The following is a 15,459-nucleotide window of genomic DNA, read 5'->3' on the forward strand; positions in this document are numbered from 1 at the left end:
TCAGTTTTGAAGAAGCACATAGACATTTCAGTTGTGTAAATAATTAGATGTGTTTTAATTTTATTCAGATGTATAGATGGCGATTATTCTCTAGTATACTTACAGTAGGAGTAGAAGCTCTATCTGCCTTCACCCCTGAAGTCCATTTGCTTCTTATTATTTTTGAGTCATCTACTCACAATGCATGACAATGTAAAAGTCACTATGTCATTATCCAGCCTTTGTTTGTAGGCAATTCAGTCAATCTGGTTTAAGATCAGAGGCTGGAAACGTGTAGGGAAATTAAACAAAGTGAAATAACCGATTTACAGTTGTGTGTTCTGCCTTAAGTTGGCATGGTTTGGAGTTGGGACCACCGGCTGTGTTTTGGTTTGTTTTGTCCTGGGCCATCCTGATGAAGCACAGTGCTTTCTGACTCGCTGTGTTTAGGGAGGAGGGCTGGAGATGGGGCGAGCAGGGAAGGCTCATCTCAACCATACAGCACCAGCTGAAACAAATTGTTCCTTGAAGTTTGTGAAAGGGATCATATATTCAGTTGGACCCATGAAAACGTCTCATCTTAATTTAAATTGCCCCTGTTCTTTCTTAAACAGATCCAGCAATGGGAGCAGAACCTGGAGAAATTTCACATGGATCTGTTCAGGATGCGTTGCTATCTGGCCAGCCTACAAGGCGGGGAGCTGCCAAACCCCAAGAGCCTCCTCGCTGCCGCCAGCCGCCCCTCCAAGCTGGCCCTCGGCAGGCTGGGCATCTTGTCAGTTTCTTCTTTCCATGCTCTAGTAAGTTCCTGGGAAAGGCCATTTGTGGCATTTGGGGGGGATTGTGGATGTTCACCCTTTCCCAGCTGGTTGCCCTTCAGCTCTCCTGTGACTTAACCTAGTTACGGTCCAGGGACCCCCCCACCCCCACCCCGCTGCATGCCAGACACTGTGGGGATGGGGGGTGGGAGGCAGCCTGCTGTACTGAGTCCTGGCTTCTTGGAGCCCACCTACTCATAGACAGTTATTAAATATTCATGTCTGCCTCTGCCGTCTGTCTGTTCTGCTTCATCTGGTCAGGAAGGTGGAAATCCCTGAGGAGTAGCAATAATGGTATGAAGAACTAAAAGGCTGAGCAAAGGTGGTTTTGTGTGTACTGCACAGAGCCCTCCATTAGGTTCTTGACATTGGCTCCTGGGTGGCTGGCTTCTGTGGACAGTACGAGCTCCAGCCTGGGGGCAGGGGGTAGTCTGCAGGTCAGTTTGTCGAGCCTGCTGCCCACCCTAGAGAGATCTGAATGTTGTAATTAGGCTTGTGTTGCCCAGATAAGAGATGTCTGGGCACATGGGGCATATAATGCATCTGGGGGATGCATTTCTGGCATGTCAGACATGCGGTAGCATTTGGCTCTGGTCAGAACATGATGGTTACAGGCAAGCAGGGGCTTACCTCTGTTCAGGCAGCAGCTAATTCTATCACCCAAATAATAAGTTTTAAGATTTTTAAAACTGTGTTTTTAATTAGGTTTGTTCTAGAGATGACTCTGCTTTCCGGAAAAGAACGCTCTCACTGACCCAGCGAGGAAGAAACAAGAAGGGGATATTTTCTTCATTAAAAGGGCTGGACACTCTGGCAAGAAAAGGGAAGGAGAAAAGACCTTCTGTAACTCAGGCGAGTTCCTCAGTATCAGAGGGACAGCAGACGTAGTGGGAAATCCTTGATAGTCAGCAAAGCCTAAATGTTCATCACCCATTAAGAATGAGATAAAAGTTGATTCAGAGGAATGCAGTCTTGGCATGGGCTTTTTCCAAATGGGAACACACAAGTCACCCAGCCTCCTTTTGGGACTTCCAAAAAGGTACTCACACCTTGCTCGCATCTGCAGCTCCAGGCACACAAAAATCAGAAAAGAATCCATGCTTTTCATTGCCTTTAGAATATTTTTCCCCCTAAGATTTGATATGAAAATACACATTAAAATTAATAATTAAAGAAAAAGCAACCAAGTTCTGATAATGCTAGGCACTTTTCTCAGTCTTTATGACACAGAGTAGACATTTTGTCATCACACTGTACAGATGAGAAGCCTGAGACTGAGAGGTTAAGTCACTTCCTCATCTTTGTTCACACAACGCCCTTAGGGCAGGGCTGGCCTTCATCTGCCCAGATCCAGGGCTCTGCAACATTGGGCTATTGCAGCTGCCAATTGTCTTAGAGGAAGGGCACTGGTTTTAATATTTTAAAAATAATCTGAGTACTCATTGCTGAAATGGGGCCCATGGACAGTGCATTGTTTTCAGAATTCCAGTCGGAAGTATTTCCTAATGACATTAATAGAGTATATGATAATGAATTTTATGCTGCAGACTGATATGTTTCAGGATTATTATTTTTTCAAAGACTGTTGAAAAGATGAGTTCTTCATATGTTAGTCTAATCATTTAAATGGGAAGGAAAGATGTGATTAAGTCTGAAGAAGTTCTTGTTTTTTACTTTTAACATGTCATTCTGAATATGCTTCTAGTATCATCTGGAAGAGAGGGTTACATTTTGTGGCACTTGATTTTCTAATTTTACATGGATATTTATTTGTGTGTCATAGTTTTGTGAATTGTGTGAATTGTGTGATAGAAGCTACTTCTTTGACCTATTTACATGTTTACAACACATGAACCCTCTTTTCCATGGCCTCTGCTTTGCATATTCCTATACAATTTTTATGTACTCCTATACAAGGGAAAAGAATATCACATAGAAAAATTGTGATTCTACTTGTACTTTAATTGGAAAGTAATCATGTGTTGGTTATAAATGGAAAAATATTTCTTCATTATAGAAGGTAGTCATCTATAGGCCATTGGCTAATGCTAGGCTTATATTTTGAATTGAACTTCTGTGAATGTATTTGAAGCAAATCTTGGTTTAAATCCAGACAGTCAGTTCTATATAGTTAAATGATAATGATAAATAACTTGATAACTTGCTTATTTTTCTTAAATATTGACATTCAGCTAATTATATATGAGCCTAATATGGTCTTTATCACATCAGATATGGTAAATGTTCTTCATGTAAGATTTCTTGAGAAACAAAAACATTTGGTTGAACATTTTTGTTTTAAAAAGATATGAAACTAATATTAATCTATTCATGTAACTGAATGAAGTAGATGTGAAAGGTATCAATATGTTTAAATGGCTAGTTCTTTATATTTTGCTACAAAATCTAAAAGATAAAAATTAGAAAAAAGAAATTATTCATCTTCCCTTTATCCAGACACAACCAGGTTTAGTATTTAGGTATATTTCTTCCCAATTTTTCTTCTGTGTACATTCAGAAAATAGTTACAAACTTCATTTTGGTGGTCTTGAGAACCCAACTTTGAGCTCCATTTCCTATCTTCAGAAATGTATACTTCTTGGTTAAAAACATCACGAATATTCAGGATATTCAAGTGAATGATATATGACACCATAGAAAAGTAATTTGTAACTCTATGGGAAGTAAAAAAAAAAAAAAACTCTTCCTTTAAAGTTAAAATTTTAAATGTAGTAGAGTAGTAATTAGTATACATTTTGGTATGAAGATCTTTTTTTTTTCTTAAAATTTTTTATTTACTTATTGAGAGAGAGAGAGAGAGAGAGAGAGAGAGAGACACTGAGAGGCAGAGACACAGGCAGAGGGAGAAGCAGGCTCCATGCAGGGAGCCCGACGCGGGACTCAATCCTGGGTCTCCAGAATCACACCCTGGGCCGCAGGTGGCACTAAACCGCTGCGCCATGGGTTTGCCCTGGTATGAAGATCTTATAAAATGTTATAGAACATAACATTTTAAACACTGAAAAAGGATAACTGCCAAATGAACATTGCAGAGCCATTTCATTAGCTTCCCCTCAGCCCTCCAACTCCTGTTTATCAGATATTTGATTCAAGTAGCAGTTAGGTGTTTTCTGGAACTCTGCTATCACAAAACTCCCAATATCTCCAGTGAAGGAAACGTTGCTGTAGGTGGCACCCATCTTGTCTTACATTGATAATGCAAACACTAAGTTGAGTGGGCAGCATTAGTTCACAATCTTCACATGAATCTGTTGAAAATAAATTTAGGGCAGCCCAGGTGGTGCAGCGGTTTAGCGCTGCCTGCAGCCTGGGGTGTGATGCTGGAGACCCGGGATTGGGTCCCGCGTCCGGCTCCCTGCGTGGAGCCTGCTTCTCCCTCTGCCTGTGTCTCTGCCCCTGTCTCTCTCTCCGAATAAATAAATAGATCTAAAAAAAATAAAATAAAATAAAATAAATTTAGAATTCAAATGGTCTCTAGTGACCAAATAAGAGATGTTCTCAGAATGCCAAGTTATTTTGAAGATACCCTGTCTTAAAAGATAGGTAACCCTATCTTAAAAGTGGCAAGGCTAGACTAAGATCAAAATAGCAACTTTCATTTATAGTTCCCGATTGCTCAGCAATGCTTACCATTGTTTGAGTGTTTGGTGAATCCAAAATTGCATTTTCCTTTCAGGATTGTTAGAGAACTTCACACAGATAGTACATCCATGCTGTGAGTCAGCAGCCTTTGGATCACCAAGTTCCTTGTCCAGACTCCAAAAGGGTTTCTGACGAAACAACTCAGAACCATTTCTGAATGGAACTGTGGAGTAGAGTAAAAGATTGACTGGATGAACTTAGGCTTTTTCTTTGCAGTTTTTTCAAATCCACCTTCCCCTTAAAGTTGTGTTTCATGATACTGAACGATTTCTCTGTCTTCTCCACCAAATCATTTTATCTTGGGATTTATGTCCACTAAACTTCTAAACATTTTGTTGGGATTGAAACCTGATTTTAATAGGCTTGGACAAATGTAATATGCTTTTGCAGAAGTAGGTGCTGTTATTTAATTAATTAATTGTGATGATTTAGCTAGTTGACAATTTAGTTGGAAAAAAACTGAGGAATGGCTGAGTATTATACTCCTGAGGGGGAGGTAAGGGAGGTGCTTTCTTCTGATCCTAAAATAATATAAAACAGCTTACCTCTTCTGCCTTCACATGAGTTTGGCCCCAACCATGGGCTCCAGAACTCTTCAGTATGTTATGTTATTGTTGACGCTGCTCCCAGGGGGCTGCTCTGCCAAAGATGTCCTGAGGTGGGTAGAAAAATCTCCACTCAAAACCCCATTCCCCTTCACCGACCATTCTCAGAAGTCAGGGGCTGCAAGAGGTGGGGTATGAGATGGAATGGCTTGTGCCAGGAACCATTTTGCTGTGTTGCTCCTCTGTATTCTGGGTGCTCTCCTTTTGCTAGATCTGACCAACCATGGGACTGCAAGGAAGCCAAATCCGAACCTTCCTTTTTTTTTTTTTTTTTTTTTAAGATTTTATTTATTTATGTAGAGTGTTGGGGGGAGATTGGCAGAGGGAAAGGAAGAGAGAATCTCAAGCAGGGGTCAGCTGAGTGCGGAGCCCCATATGGGGCTCAGTCTCACCACCCTGAGATCTTGACCCCAGCTGAAATTAAGAGTCAGATGCTTAACCAACTGAGCGAACCACGTATACCTCAGACCTTCCTTTTTATAAATCATACCATCAAGATGTCAGACTTCTATAATTGAATATAAATAATTCCCATTCTCTGCCCCTTTATTTCTATACACAAGCAGAGCCTATTTCAAAATCCAGATCAAATTACCATCCTTTTCTCCCCCCTCATTTAATTAAAAAATTATATGACTTTCATAGATTTCCTTAGTAATTGAAAGTAGAGCAGCATTCCTGTGAAACCTTTCATAAGCCGAAATGGCAAAAAGTGAAGAAGCAAATACCATTAATTTATATGGAAAAATGCTGAGCATTTCCAGACCCCACAAATAACCTGTAAGGCTTTTCTGATACCTCAGGGCACATCTTGCTAAAGGATGCACAAAATAAATCGAGGTAAAGCTCAGATGCTCACAGACACAGTTCAAAGCTCTGGTGGCTTGATGCTCTTGATGCCAAGTGTAGCTGCTCCCAGGGCAGGAAGTTGACCATGCCACTCTTGCTGCTGGGGCATGTGTGCTGTCTCTAGAATGAATGACTTACTGCAAAACAGACTCTGAATGTGTTTTTGCTTTTCACCTGATTTCATAAAAGTGCACATCTTCTCTGGATTTCTTTCATTTAGCTATAACAGCTACAAACGTAGCTCTTTCATGAAAAGCCAGTGAGTGGCACAGTGTGGACTATGGAAAAGGAGGGGACACCTGTATTTCTTTGGTTTGCTACCTTTTACTCTCAGTGATGTGAACAAGTCCTGTCTTGCAGTCAGGCTTGTAAGTGAGACCCTTGCTCTTTAGAGGTTATAATTTATGATTACGTATATATTCTCAGTCCATTTAGCAAACTGCTAAAGATATAGTATCGCTTAATAAGTCTGCCTGTTGTCTACATGAGATGTATAGTCCTTTAATAATAGTTGAGAAGAAATGTTTGATCTGCGATAGAAAACAAATTTTTTTTTATTGTATCTCGCCCATCGTTAAATAATGATTTAGAATTCTTTCTTTGAAAGTTAAGAAAGTATATCATGGAAGCATTTTTTATTAACTGAAATTATGTCAGGCTTGGAAAATAAATTTTGCTAAAAAAGCTATTGATGGTCAGAATGAAGCTTAGTGTTTATTTAAATTGTGCTCAAATTACCAAATGATCTTCTTGTGATTTAATTGACAAGTCCCATTGGGGCTATAATCAGTGAGAGGGAAATATTGCATCTGTTTTTTAAAAGCATATACGCATAAACACTTATTTCTATTTTAACTAAGAATTGCTTCTGGTATAGGGACACAATGAATTCTGCATTAGTAGCCCTGTATTAACATATAGGGCTATTTTAATTGTGTATTTATCATTTCTGTACAGTGGTACTCAGATAACTAGGTTCAAATTGAGTTGCAGGTGGAATGTAGGGTGTTTTGTTTTGTATCTCTAGGACTTAAAATTCTACCTGTAGCTGGTTGAATCATATTTCACTAGTTTTCCTTTGCTCATCATTCTTGGAGAATATTTATAATTTGCAGAGACCATCTATTTGTGTATAGCCATTGCATTATGTCTATTTGCGATACAGAAAGGCAGCCATTCCTGAATTGGGAGGGAGAGGTCACAGGCATTTTTAAATATTCCACTCCTAATTGGTGCATCATGTAACAGTCCCAACATTGAGTCATCCTAATTCAAAATCTGTTAAGATTGGAGTAAAGCCAGTCTTATTTGAGCATTTTTGAAAGGACATTTTGGCGAGCCCAAAATGAAAGCTTTTCATAGCATGCTTCTTGATGAGTAATAATGAGTCTCAAGCAGTATTTGAAGGGAGGTGTTTGTTATGGAGATTGTGACAACAAATCCCCCGCTGAGGCTCTGGAAGGCAGCTACCCCAGAAGCTTCAATGCAGAAATTGCGGAGCCCCTGGGCCTTGGCTCTTTCTCCTGGAAAATTGGCTTGGGGTGTCCCAACTTTCTGTGGCTGCTAGTGAATGAAGTATTGTCACATGAGTCATTAGCTCCAAACTGAAAAAAAAAAATGCTAATGTTGGTTTTTTTTTTTTAAATGGAAAATATGAATGAAACCACTTATTCTTGACCACAGCATAGTAATCTGTTTAAATAGAATTAGTAGTGTGGAACCCTGCATAAGACACATTGCATATACAGACAGATAGATAGGTACAAAGATAGGTCTTTATTTTCCCTTCATATCAACTGATGTTTGGGCATCAGCCCAAGAAGGCGATCAACACTTTGTCCTCCATGACGTTTTGCTGTTATTAAGAAAACCCAGAGCCTGTAAGTCCTTTTGTGTTTTCTCCTCATCTCACTTGCTAATAGACTTTCCTTTTATCTGCAAGTGTGGTAGAGGACCCATTTGTGACAGCCAGATTGTGATTTTGCTACTCACTTCCCTTCAGTGATCCAAGTAGTAATTACAAGCCATTTGATCCAAAAGCATCTGCTGTGAGAACATGCGGAGTTTCAATTTTCTCTCCTTGTGGCACACTGAGCATAAGTAATTTGACATGTGCTTTCAGGACCATGAATGTAATAGTAATAATAAATGCTTCTGTAGAAGTTGCCGACAAGGAAGGCACGACGTTAATCAAGCTGGGGTGGCCATGCCTGTGGTTGGGTGATGTTCCTCCTGCCTCATGGGTGGCCACTCACAGTCCACCACATGCTGCTCTGAGTACCCGGGGCTCCTCAGGGTCTTGAGACAATGTATGGTTCTCATGCAGTTCTTTTCCAGTGGCCACTGCTGAATTTTGGGTCTTTGGGTTGCTACAGTATAATTCTAATTTTTGAAGTTCTGCAGACTGAACTTCAAAAAGTTCTACAATGTTATGTTATGGCCCTTTAGGGCATAATGCCTTCTAATGCAATTCCTCATGCCAGTCTCTCCTGGCCTCCCCATGAAGCTGGGGGCTTCTAGCACCCTGTAAAGGTGAAGAAACTGAAGCCCAGAGACTTTAGATAGCCAGCCCAGGGAAGGCTGGGATTTGACCAGATTGTCAATTTTTGAGCAAGCTAATTGGAAACTATTTAAAAAAAATTTTTTTTTAAAGATTGTATTTATTTTTTTTGAGAGAGAGCAAGCATGTGGTTGGGCAGGGGCAGAGGGAGAGAGAGAAGCAGACCCTCGTTGAGCAAAAGGAGCTTGACATGGGGCTCCATCCCAGGACCCTGAAATCATGACCTGAGCTGAAATCAGGAAGTCAGCCACTTAACCCATTGAGCCACACAGGGTGCCCCTAGAAACCAATTTTTAGTGAGAGGATGGGGTTTGAGGAGAGGTGGAGCCGGAGGCAGGTTGGACCTTGGTGGAGTAGCTGACTGCAGGCTTCTGGGTAAGCGGTAAGAAAGGTGAACGAAGCACCTCTGAAAAAGGTGAACGAAGCACCTCTGAAAAGGGTAGGCTGGGAAAAGAGCTTTCCAGAAGGCTTAGTTTTTTTGCTTCTATTCAAGATTCTTTTTTCCTTTTATGAAAAAGAATGGCTTTTATCTGGCTTATTGAAAATAAAGCCACGTGTATATATTCTCGGCCCAGACAGCATTGACCCTTGCGGAAATCTGTCTAGTTTTTGCTCCAGGTAGGCAAAGCTTACAACCACCTAGGACAACCTCTGTAAACATGTAGCCTTTTCTTTTTCTTGTTCTAATTAATTAATTAGCTCCATATTCCTGATGTTTCCTTGAAATAACCAGGTTTTCCCTTTCTTTAATTGCATACATTTGAGATTGTATGTTACGCACAGGAAAAACATGTAAATTTTCACTGCAGGAGCTCTTGAGGGGCTATCTATGAATCTTCCACAGCCTTGGCTTTGATAGGCATTTTCCCTTCCCATCATTTACTCGATCTTAGGTCAACAGTGTAGACTCAGGAAATGATTCCTCAGAGCGGCCAGCTCTAGGTACAAAGCCTTATTTCATTGAGAGGAAGATGATCATTCTCTCCTTCGTCATTTACCTGCATCCTTTTCTCTTGTCTAGAACTTCTTCCTCTTCAATACTCTCTTACTAATTTCGCTTCTTGAAACTTAGGAAAGATTAGGAACTTGGCTGTATGGATAGAACAGCTTTTACCTTTCAAGCCTATGTATGACTGTGAATTTCTAGTTGCATCCAATTCAACGCCCCTGTGCTGGATATGCAGAATGCATGGTGTCAAGGTCCAAAGAAGACTCAGAGCCAGAAAGAGCCTCTGCTGTCATTTGTCTTAGCACAGGGGTGAGGGGGTGGGGGTGGGGTTGGGGATGGGGGTGGGGAGAGTGAGGAGTGGAGATTTGGCATCAGCCTAAAAATGACTGTCCAGTGAGCTGGGCTTAGCTAAGTGCTACATCAGAGATACGACTGTAGATTCATTTAATCGAGTCAAATTGGGGTAAAAGGAAAGGAGCAGAAGAGACTTCATTAGAGAGAGAGAAAGCCTGTAGCACTGGAAATAAGGTTGAAGGATGTATGTGGTTTTCGCACTGGATCTGTGAGGAAGGTAAAGCGGGGAAGGGAAATTGAGATGAATAAGGAACTGGAGGCAGGAGAGTGCTGCTGCCTTGTGGGGAATGTCAGGTGGGCTGTTTTGTTCCACTAGAACTTGGTTAGGTTGTATCCACTTTGGGGAGGTAACTAACTGCCAGGTTGATATTTCCGTAGCACAGTGGTGGTGAGCTGGGGTTTTAGGGTTCAAATCCCTAGAGTACCACCATCGCAGCTCACTATGTGAGCTTGGGCAAGTTTCTAGAATTTTCTGAGCCTCATTTTCTTGCTTGTTATGTAGAGGGTCAGGGTAATGCATAAAGTGTTAGTAGTGAGTGAACGGACAGCGAGATGAAATATTATTTCATCCAGGGTCACCTGACTGCCTGGGTGGCTCAGTTAGTAGAATATGCAACTTGTCATCTCAGGGTGGTGAGTTCAAGCTTCGCGTTGGCTGTGAAGCCTACTTAATAGCAACAACAAACTTATTCCAACTAGCCCCATGTAAAACAGTCTCTCTGTGATCTTGTATTTCTCCCGTCCATCTTCAGTCATTTTTTTCTTGTCTGCTTTTAAAGGTTAAATTGCTTTGCAAGGTGTAATCCACTATTTGGTTTCTTCTTGGCCTGGTTTCTTGTGTGGTTTCTTACTCCGCAGTGACCTCTGCTGGGGTTTTAGTTTGATTCTGAGCAAGCCTGGTTTGAGAGCTGAGGTCTGTACCTGTAAAGCAGTACCTCCCTCCTTATTGCTGATGCACCTGGTTGAAATCACTCTCTACAGGAAAAGGATCTGGAGGTTGAATCAGAGAAGGAAGAGTGATCTCTATGAGATAGGATCCTTCAGGAGAAAGTGGTTCCATCCTGGCTTCCTGCTCCTTGGCTCCAGGCATCTATTCCTTTCTTTTTTTCTTTTGCTTTGGCACATGAGGTTGGTATTCATTCTGGGCTGTGATCATCTTCCAACAAAATGTACAGAAAGTGACAGATCCATGACGGATCCAGAAACGTTCCTCTAAAGACAAATACCACATTTTTAAAAAGATAACACAGAAAAATGGATTCTTCTCTTGATTTCCTAAGCCTGTTTTTCCCCCTAAATTTTCAGTATATCTATTCTAGTTGTTTTTTTTTTTTAATTTTATTTATTGAGAGAGCAAAAGAGAACACAAGTTTGAGGGGAGGAGGACAAACAGGCTCCCTGCTTAGAACCCAGGACCCCAGAATCATGACCTGAGAGCTAAAGGCAGATACTTAACTGGCTGAGCCACCTAGGTGCCCCCCATTCTAGTTTTTTAATTCATCATAAGAGGGTTTTTTGCTTTGTGGGGTTTTCTTTTTCAATGCATGGAATTCAAAGCAAAATCTGCTGATGATAACTTTATGATAAGTAGGATATAATAATGTGATAGTATTGAAAGTAACATTTTCTAATGTGTATTTTCACATGTGTATTTTTTTGCTTGCAAAATCTGTATTAACTAATAAACTTAAGTAAATTATGTTACTATCCCCTTTTACAGAATAGGAGACAAGGCTCAGTAAAGTCAATGTCTTGTCCTACTGCTGATTAAATGGTAGAGTGTATAACTGGAACATTAGGTTTTTTGTTATCAAATCCCCAACTCTTTACCACCAGACTAATGCAAGAATCTAACCAGAGGACAGCATTTCTGAGTTGCTTAATAAATGTTAACTATTTTTGTTTATAAATCATGGAAGTACACATTAGCATGAGGTCATTGAATTAGCATGTTAATGTCATCCAGAGAAGTAAACATCTTTGGGAAAAGCTTCCTTTTAAAGGTGGTATATTTGGGCATGATTTCTAAGAGTATCTAGATGTGAAATAGTTGAAGGAAAGGAAAAAAAAAATGTTCCCAGGATTAGGGATTTTAAAAAGTAAGTTGAAGGAAGAGAGAAGAGAAACATGCTTGGATCAAGTGCAGTTTGGGTTAGGATGTGGCAGGCATCAGTGGCCATAAACAAGAATACCTGTGTATTAAAACTCACAGGTATCAGGAATGCAGATTTCACAGGGCTCTTGTCAACTGGCAATTCTAGAGCAGTGAGAGTGGCTACCAAGCATCCTTGCATCCACTGTGTCATATTCAGATTTGAGCTAAGTGGCAAATGGCACATGGCTATAACACTGGATGAGGAGTCCATTGCCTTCTCGTCAGCCTCCCCGGGCTTGTTTCATGTGGATCCAATGAGAGGCATTGAACTTGTCTGCCCCAGAGGATTGTGAGAAGCCAGACATACAAGGAATGTGGAAGGGTTTACTATAAAATACGCCATGAGTCAAGGGGACATTGTTTTAGTAGTGTCTATGCTTTGTGTATCAAGTCTGTATTTTCTTGTGGTATCTGAAAACAGGTGGATGAACTTCTGCATATATATGGTTCAACAGCCGATGGTGTTCCCCGAGACAACACATGGGAAGCCCAGACTTACGTTCATTTTCAGGATAATCAAGGAGTTACTGTAATGATCAAGCCAGAACACAGAGTAGAAGATATTTTGACTCTTGCATGCAAGGTAATGGATTTTGCTACAGAAATACGCCTCAATAGAAAGAATCATTAATCTTGCTTCCCTATGCCTTCCAAATTTGTATGGTATTTAAGACCTTACTTTCTATACTAGGGAAAAGATTAGCATCTATTTTTTAAAATTAAAAAAAGTTTTTTTTTTAAGATTAGCATCTATTAATCAACATGTTTAATAATGGACATATTTATTACTTTAATTAGCATTCTTCTCCATATTTTAGAAGGGTGAGTTGTTAGGTTACAAGCCCCTTGCTTTCATGAAAAACCTGAGCTGTTTTACTAAAATTCCTTATATACCTTAATATCTAGAATAATTATGAAGACTTGTTATTTAAGTTCCTTAGAGACAGTGCTATGTAAGAAAGCGGCATAAACTTCAAAGTAGTTTGGTTTACTCCTAAGCAGTTTTATAGAGTTAATCTAGATTAAATGAGTAACTTGGCTATTCACATTTGCTTCACGGAGATTGTAGGAGACGGTGTTTTACTCGTTATTCAAACTGCATTGTATTTCTGAAAAGAGTGTTGACACTAAGTTTTAAAAGAAGGCCTGCTGAGATAGTAGCCTGAACGTTAGAGCAGAGATTTTTAATCCACCAGGTGGCGTAGTAGAGCTGAACTGTTCTTAAGTTTTCAGAGAAAATGCTGTCAAATCCGTGGAGTGGTGAGAAAAGGCATGTAGACTTTGATAACTCTTTACCATGTACACTTAATAGACTTGGGTAATCTTTAATTTTATCCTTTAATCGTCTCACTTTGACTTATGCCTTAGAACACCAGACACATATATGTAGCTTACATTCTTAGGAGTTTAATGTCCTTTTGCTCTTTTACGTAAGGCTCTTATTCAGATAGCCAACAAGAGTGTTTTATAGCAACAACATGAGTTATGAAATTCATAAGTCTTGTAAGTGATAGAGGATGCCAGAAGTCAGAGTGGGTCAGTTAGACCCAGTTAGAGCATGGGCCTGAGATAATTTCTGAGTGAGCGAATGAGTACGTGTCTACATTTTCCTTTTGAAACATTTTTGGGGTAGGAAATTCCTGATTCTGAAGTCTGTAGAATATGAGATTTTTCACATTTTACACAATTTCTCTACTTCGGTAATCAGAAACAACTTAGGTAAAACCAGCATATAAAATGATACAGCATTTGCTGAGATGGTAAGATCTATTTTGTCAGATAAATATACTACCAGAAGTTCTTAAAAATATGTCTTTCGCTTTTAGTGATAATCAGTGTCATTTAGAGAAAACCTTCCTAAAAATAATTATTTGCTCCCTCTTTCTTTTTTTACACCTTTAAATTTCAGTATAATTTCTGTATATAGTGTGTGAGTTTAAACTCCTTCAGAAATTTCCACTTTTATTTTTAATGAACAATGATGAATTTAGAAAAAAAATGTAAAATCTGAGTAGATTTCTGTCTTTTTTCTTTACAGATGAGGCAGCTGGAACCCAGCCACTATGGCCTACAACTCCGAAAATTAGTAGATGAAAACACTGAGTACTGTATCCCTGCACCATATGAATACATGCAAGAACAGGCAAGTGTGTATGAGCTTTAGAAAGGGATTTTGAGCCACATCCATGGCCTCTTGATTTTAAAAGTCTGTAATTTGTGGGGGTGCCTGGGTGACTCAGTCAGTTAAGTATCCGACTCTTGATCTTGGCTCCAGTCTTGATTTCAGGGTTCAAGCCCTGCATTGGGCTCCATGCTGGATGTGGAACCTACTAAAAAAAATACATATATATGTATATGTGTGTGTGTGTGTGTGTGTGTATATATATATATATGTATATATGTCAGGGAGGGGAGAATCCTGTTTTAATTTGGCATCTAGTTTGGAAATCATAAATTTCTAAAGAGGTGCCTGGGTAGCTCATTGGCTGAGTATCCGACTCTTAAAAATGGTTTCAGCTCAGGTCATGATCTCATGGATGGTCGAATTGAACCCCATGTTGGACTCCGGGCTCAGCTGGAGTCTGTTCCTCCCCGTTTGCATTCTCTCTCAAATAAATAAGTAAATAAAATATTAAAATAAATGTGCAAGATACCATGACATCGTATTTTTGATTTTGTTTTTTTCCTTCTGTAGGTTTATGATGAAATAGAAATCTTTCCGCTGAGTGTTTACGATGTACAACTTACCAAGACTGGCAGTGTGTCTGATTTTGGTAAGCATCGGAACACTGCCCAAGAGCTGTGTTGTCCATCCTCGTCTAGTATGCTCTAGTATCTTTGGACTAAATTTTCTTTCTTTATGTTTACCTTTTCAGTATAAACTAGGGTAGCCTCTTCCTTCATTTTTTATTTATTTATATTAGACTAAAAAGATACATAAGGAAAAATGCCACAGTAATTAAAAGAAATGAGTATAAAAATAGATGAATTTGAAATGATGGTAGTAAGAGTCACACAACAAATAGGCTGTGTGCTGTGTGCTGTTCTGACATGAGCAAGTCCTAATTCACCTCCTGCCTTTGCTCTCAGCTTCTCACTGGCTGGGAATGCTGCCCTTCACCACTTCCCCTCCCATGTTCCCTTTGTGTAAATCCACCAGGGCCTCCAGGGATGAACTGAGGGTCTAACTTTCTTAAACTTATGTTATTGCTTTACCTTCAATTTAGAAGTTAAGGGTCAGTCTTACCCAAGTCACTTTGTAATATTTGATTTCTGCATTTCCATTTGTTTGTATTTAAACTTGGCTTTGAGCTCCTTATGGGCTGTGCTGATATCTTAAAGTTCATTTCAACATTTTATTCTTTTATCATGGGAACTCAATAGATAACGATCAGTACGTATCTTGTCTTGTTTGAACACGTGGATGTAACTTTTTTCCTTAAAATGAATCCAGCTAATCAAGTTCTAGTCGTTGTAATATGTTAAAATTTTCTTGTGATTTGTTCTTTGTTTTTTATTTTGTTGAG

General features: G+C 39.7%; 1 protein-coding gene across 4 annotated transcripts in view; it reads left to right on the plus strand.

Moving 5' to 3' along the window:
* The window catches only part of TIAM2 (TIAM Rac1 associated GEF 2), a 122,003-nt gene that overhangs the window by 41,270 nt on the left and 65,274 nt on the right, over window positions 1-15,459 (plus strand). For all 4 annotated transcript variants that reach the window (XM_038526405.1, XM_038526396.1, XM_038526397.1 and 1 more), the window contains 5 exons: window positions 594-779; window positions 1,503-1,649; window positions 12,354-12,515; window positions 13,971-14,075; window positions 14,628-14,706. In XM_038526405.1, the coding sequence (XP_038382333.1) occupies window positions 594-779; window positions 1,503-1,649; window positions 12,354-12,515; window positions 13,971-14,075; window positions 14,628-14,706 (679 nt within the window). The remainder of the gene's footprint in view (window positions 1-593; window positions 780-1,502; window positions 1,650-12,353; window positions 12,516-13,970; window positions 14,076-14,627; window positions 14,707-15,459) is intronic.

The sequence above is a fragment of the Canis lupus genome, chromosome 1 (assembly GCF_011100685.1).
Source record: "Canis lupus familiaris isolate Mischka breed German Shepherd chromosome 1, alternate assembly UU_Cfam_GSD_1.0, whole genome shotgun sequence".
In the NCBI taxonomy this organism is placed as follows: Eukaryota; Metazoa; Chordata; class Mammalia; order Carnivora; family Canidae; genus Canis; species Canis lupus.